This window comes from Pinus tabuliformis, chromosome 3_1 (genome assembly GCF_031772625.1).
Source record: "Pinus tabuliformis cultivar Carrire ecotype Pingquan chromosome 3_1, CPIR1, whole genome shotgun sequence".
Classification (NCBI taxonomy): domain Eukaryota; kingdom Viridiplantae; phylum Streptophyta; class Pinopsida; order Pinales; family Pinaceae; genus Pinus; species Pinus tabuliformis.
The window spans coordinates 955,957,356-955,963,457 of record NC_142301.1 but is presented as its reverse complement, the minus strand read 5'-3'; the positions used below and the strand labels follow the sequence as shown (position 1 = coordinate 955,963,457).

General features: G+C 35.6%; 1 protein-coding gene across 1 annotated transcript; it reads right to left on the bottom strand.

The window, feature by feature from the left end:
• Positions 1-1,373: 1,373 nt before the first annotated feature.
• Positions 1,374-2,948, bottom strand: LOC149190976 (protein PMR5-like). The gene is made up of 3 exons (XM_089413485.1): positions 2,353-2,948; positions 2,071-2,241; positions 1,374-1,976 (listed from the first exon to the last, which is right to left on the bottom strand). The coding sequence occupies exons 1-3, from the start codon at positions 2,418-2,420 to the stop codon at positions 1,685-1,687; spliced, it is 531 nt and encodes a 176-aa protein (XP_089269611.1). The 5' UTR covers positions 2,421-2,948; the 3' UTR covers positions 1,374-1,684.
• Between the last annotated feature and the right edge of the window lie 3,154 nt (positions 2,949-6,102).

Genomic DNA, 6,102 nt, shown 5'->3' with positions numbered 1-6,102 from the left:
CAATTAGTTATAAAAAATGGTTAATAAAAATATATAAAAATAAAATCATAAACATCAATTTCATATAATTTCCTTTCATTGCCCAAATCCAAATTTCCTTTCATTGTCCAATTTCACTGTTCAAATGCACTCTAAATAGTTAGAAAGATGAAACCCTTTTTAGGACAAGACGTTAGAGTGAAACTTTATTTTCACGATGTAATTAACTAGCAATTGTCCCAAAAGGTAGAAAGAGAGACCAATAGGATTATTAAACTGGAATTGTTGAATTTTTCTAGAAGAGTTAATTGGTTTATGGAAAACCTTATTTTCTTGGACTAGATCATTGTACAATTACCCTTCTAAACGCTCTTTGTCGTTTGATAAAATAATCAAAATGCTATTTTCAAATTTCCATAGATTTCCTCTTGAATTACCCTTGTAAAGGCTCTTCGTTTGATAAAATAATCAAAACACTGTTTTCAAATTTATCTAGATTTCCTCTTGCAGTGAATTTCAAGATCCGCTTTCTCATTTCGTGAGGACGAATGACAATAAACCATAATAATAATAATAATAAAAAATTCGAAAAAACAGCAAACGTAGAAAATCAGAGGAAGAAGACATTTGCAAAAACACCTTCTGCAATACCACCACGCCTATTACTGTTGTACTCGAAAAGCTCAGCTCGTGCCAACTTCCAGGCTACTCCTGTTATCCAGATACCGATGCCAGCTTCCACACACCGGGACTTACAAAAAAAATTGTGGCTCTGGAAAAAATTGTGATGGAGAGAATTGATCACTGAGCATTTATCTACCACGCACACTGCTTTTTTCCTTTACAAATTTATTAGTAAAACTTATAGATATTGAAAATTCTATCCACAAAAAATTTCGAGAATATCATCTCTATCAATTCTTCTGCGCAACATAACAACATCAAAATAGAATTGCCAGAATAAACCATGCAAACAATCTTTAAAAAAAAACATAAATTAAATTCGAAACAAAGAAAAACGCAACAAAAATAAAACATGGTAAAATCCAAAATGCATGGCCATGCAACAAAGAAAATAAACTTGAACAAGAAACAAGGCAAGCCAATGCAATGCAGAGTATTGAAGAAAATGATGAGATGAAAGTAAGAACGTGCTCTGTAAAATGCTTAATACTAATCAGTAATCACCTTTATTCACTAATGTGAAAAGAACAAACAAAACAGAAATTCGGTACTAAGAGACCTGGAATCCAACTTTTGAACATAAACTCAAAATCAATGAAGTTATTTTTATACAGAAAGGTACAAAAATATAAATATGGAGCTACTTCGAATTTCTTGGAATTTCAACTTGAGGTTAAAACGAACTTATAAATAATGATACAGATGGTAAATAAAAAATTATTGGCTCTAACATCGAGCAACGGCGAATCACAAAGTGTAAACGGTGAACTGGGCGGGCAGCTTATTGTTGCAAGGGGTCCCGAGCTCGAAACTCGTCCCGCCAGCTTATTATTGCGAGGGGTCTCGTGATCAAAACTCATCCCGCCAACGATGTATTGACAATTCCAAGCGTACAACAATGAGATGTTTACAAATGATGCGCTGAGGGGCAGAAGAGAGCCGATAAAGGAGCTTACAACAATAAAATGTTTACAAATGATGAGATCAGGCGCAGAAGAGAGCCGAATAAAGGAGCTTGAGATCAGGGGTAGAAGAGAGCCGAGTAAAGGATCTCGTTCCAGATATCGGGAAGCCCAGGCAGACACCAGTGGCTGCAATCTGTGTAGCGCTGGGGATTTTTCCGTTGCCCGACTGTCAAATCGTCGCGTCCCTGCCTGAGCAGCGACAGCGTCCTGATGTTGATAAACGACACAGGCGATCTCATAGCTCCCACAACGCTTTCCGCCACTTGGAATTGGGGAGGATAGGCGCCCAGATACAAAGTCCCCGCCGTAGGTTCTTTCTCGGAGTAACAGTTACCGCCATTCATAGTACTGCAAAGCACAAAGATTCATTAAAAAATCAAGCAAACGTCATTCATCAGAAGCAATTTTTTCACATTTTCAACCGGATCTGAGATTACTAAACCTGGAATGCGAGGGCGAGAAACTGCGGAAAAGGACTTTCGTTCTGCTGGTATCGATGTTGGAATCGATCCAGTTTGCCCAGGTAGTCATTCCTTTCCGGTTAGCCACCATGAAATCTATGCTCGTGTATAAAGTATTCCCTTCCTGCAGGTAATCCCAACTGTTTTGTTTTCTTTACCCGAACGAAGTGTCAGTCATTCAGTCCGCCATTAAAGATGACAGAGCCATAAAAGATCAGAGTCAAAAATCTAAAAGTTATCATTAATGGCTTGCATAAAAGTACCCTCTGAGATCGCCTGTGTGAGTCCACCAATGGCCGGAGTTAAAAACAAAATATCGGCTCCCTTCCATCCTCTGCCATTACTCTCGGCGATTACTCTCGGCGGAGTGCAGACGAAGCACCACTTTCTGGTGTCCTTGAACCGTAGTGGCCACCATATCCACCAGGTGCGGAGCTCGATAAAACGACACTGTAACTCCGTAATCCTGCCAATGCCCAAATCATAACAATTTAGCTTAATACAATAAGATCACAGAGATCATATCAACTAAGCTACCAGTACCCACTATGGCTCTGAAACTGGAAAGAGTATCTCCAGAAACCATGTATGTTCTGCCTTGCGGCAACGCTGCCTGAAAAAGGCAAGGGCATTTAATCCAATCATACAGCGGGTACGATAAATTGTGAACCCAGTGCCTAGAGAACATATTGCGTTTGGTTCCAATAGCTACATCCGACGTTGTGAGGTTTTGGATGGATTTAACATCTTCTTTGCATAACAGGGTCAGGTTCGATGCACAGTAGAAAGGGGAGGTTAAAAGAAGGAACTCAATTGATATTTGGAAAAAGCAGCGAAAGTGTAGTGCAGGCTGTCAAGGAAAAATCAGTAATGCAATTCAGCTGATATTTGAAAAAAGCAGTCACATTTCAAATCAAAAATCTAAAGTATAAAACAAGATAAAAGTAAATTTAAATTTATCAATTATGAATCAGTAATATGTTAATAAATTTATTTTGTCACTTTATAGGTAGTTGTTGATATTTTATTTGACAATGTTTCTAAATGAAATAAGTAATATGTTAAAAAGTTTATATTTTGTTAATAAGTTTATATATATGAATGATTCCTCAAAAGGAAACAACAGGTCAACTGAAACAATCAGCTGATAAGTAGGAAACAGCAACCAGACTAAATGTTAAAAATAAAAATAAAACAACTTGTTAAGAGGAAACACCAATTGAAGGGGCACTAGATAAGGCAACTTCTATGCATGTAAATATTGTTTCTAATAATCCTATATAAAAGGATGCCCATTGCTTTTGGATCTTGTAGTGTGAAAAAGCAAGGGATCTATTGTTTACAGTTGTTATGGTTAGTTTGGAGTAAGAAAAAGAATTTGGTGAGGTGACAGACAGAATGGAATGGAGGGAGGGGATGAGGGTAGAGGCGTGCAGCAGTGAGTATGGATATCGTGGAGCATGGTTCGAGGGAGTTATCATCGGTATTAGCAAAGACGGTCAGCGTTGCAAAATACGGTATGACAAGTTTGTGACCGACGAAAAAAAAGCGCTGGAGGAGGAGGTGTGCCAGAGCCATTTGAGACCCATTCCACCGCACAGGGCCTTCCCTCTGCATTGCTCGGCTGGAGACGCTGTAGAGGCTTATGATACGGACTGCTGGTGGCGCGGTGTCATCATCAAACAGCTTCCCTGCGAGGAGGAGCTTTGGGCGGTCTACTTACCAGACAGCTACATTCTCAAGGCATATCGCCGTTCACACTTGCGCCCCGGTCTACAATGGGTAGGAGGAATGTGGACGGTGGTTCGTCAGGTTCTACTCTCAACTCACTGTTGTATACACTCTTTCTTTTCTAATTTTAGAATGATACGAGTAATCATTCGAAATGTTGTATACCGTCTCTTTTTATGCTAGCATGAATTATCCAATTAAACTTTCCTATAAACTCTAGAATCTTTGATTTTGAAATGATTATTATATAATTATCAATTGGATCAAAATTTCTTAGACAATATGGGAATTCACAAATCTAGGTTACAGTTCTCCATGTGAGAGGAATTGTCCATGAAACATCTGCTAATAAAGGGTTAAGTTCCCTGATCATTCTGAAAATAATAACCCCATGCCTGCATGAGGTGTGTATACAAAGCACAATCTGGTATTAAGATTCAGCTCAGCCTGAAGGTCTCTCTCAAGGGTATTGTGACTAGGATGTTCTCCAACTGTATGGGCAGGTTACGACTTTCAGTTTCCCTTTTGATTTCTTTCTTCTGCGTTTATGCGAGTTATGACTTTCAGTTTCTCTTTTGGTTTCTTCTTTTTTTTTTTTCCGAAGGTGGTAAAACCTATCAACTCAGGTGTCAAACCAACAGTGAGGACAGCCATCTCTGGCTGCTATCCGCGAATGCTGGGTTTGACTCATCACTGTTAAATAGGAAAACCACGCCACCTGACATAACCCTGCTGGTGGTCTGTAATCGGGAGCAGGCTCTCACTCCTGCCAGATGCCTCTGGGTCTTGGGCCGTTAACTTGTGTCCTTACGTCCGAGGAAGACGAGCTCTTAGCCAAGCAGAATCTTTTGGTTTCTTCTTATGCGTTCAGCAACATTCTCAAAATAAAATAGCTTTATTTTTTTAATTAGAATATTTAGGGTTATTTTTTTAATTAGAATATTTAGGGTTATTTCTTAGAATAGATGGGTTATGGCTTTATTTTTTTAATTAGAATATTTAGGGTTATTTTTTTAATTAGAATATTTAGGGTTATTTCTTAGAATTTTATGACTTGTTTTTTTTTTTTTTTTTTTTTTGGGTTTTTTCTTATATTTTAAGTAATATTTTCAAAATAAAATAGTTTAATTTTTTTATGGTTATTCATGAGGTAGAGTGTAGAATAAATGGTGATTGGGTATTTTGTTAAGGTATTATGTAGTGAAAAGGTTAATGGTGAATAATCTAACTATATTGAGGGCTGGTGTGATCTAACCCATGGGATGCCCAATAACTTTGATGCCTTAAATATCCCAAAGTTTCACCTCCTAACCCCATAAATTAAGGGTGCCAATCATCTCAATATTCATATTACTTAACAAGCCAAAAAAACATAAAATTGTTATTGTTTTTATATTAAATTTGAAATCAAATTAATAATTTAATTTTTTATTTAAATAAATTTTAATACCTCAAAAGCTGATTTTTAAAAAAATCACATAATCAAATATCATAGTTTCCATGAGTTGTAAATCTTATTTTTAATTAGGAATTACCATGATCCACTTGATGATGTTTGAATGATATCTAAATTTAGAAATGTCCAATTAATGTATAATTAAACACAAGCACAAGAAATGGCTAAAAATGTCTTAACACATTTAAATTATTGTATAAATTTGGTTTTTTCTTCTGCATTTTGGGAACATTTTGAAATAATTAAATACTTTAATTTAATTAAAAATAAGTTAGAATTGTTATTGTTGTTTATGTATTATGATGGGGTGTTTTGCTAACGCATTGTAGTGAAAAGGTGGCTGGTTTGAAATATGGTGAACAAAAATCCAGCCATGATAAAGGCTCGCCTAATAATTTTGACAACTTCAATGCTCTAGGTAACCTACTCAAACTAGAAATTAAATGTGCCAATCATCTGAAAAATCATATTATCTCTAAAACATAAATTAATTAACAAATTTTAATATTAAATTTAAATTCAAATTAATAATTTAATTTTATATTTAAATTTTTTTTATCATGAATTGTAAAATCTTATTTTTAATGTTGTGAGCAATATCTCCAATTAATATATAATTTAGAATGGTCCAACTAAACACAAGCTAGATATAACCAAAAATGGTTAAAATACCTTAATTATAGTATATCAATTAGAATATTCTAGATTTAAATCCACCAACGGCCTATCAAATGGATCATAACAATACTTCATCATTAACGACATTCACAAGTATCATTATTTTTTATCATTTTCTGTTCGGAATCGCTAAAATGTTTTTTTCTAA

What these genes read in the sequence shown, in the direction of transcription:
- LOC149190976 (XM_089413485.1), bottom strand. Translation starts at nt 2,420, where the DNA reads ATGGAAGGGAGCCGATATTTTGTTTTTAACTCCGGCCATTGGTGGACT. An exon ending in CACACAGGCGATCTCAGAGG is followed by an intron (nt 2,242 to 2,352) that starts GTACTTTTATGC and finishes GTTCGGGTAAAG; the next exon opens with AAAACAAAACAGTTGGGATT. An exon ending in TTCTCGCCCTCGCATTCCAG is followed by an intron (nt 1,977 to 2,070) that starts GTTTAGTAATCT and finishes TGTGCTTTGCAG; the next exon opens with TACTATGAATGGCGGTAACT.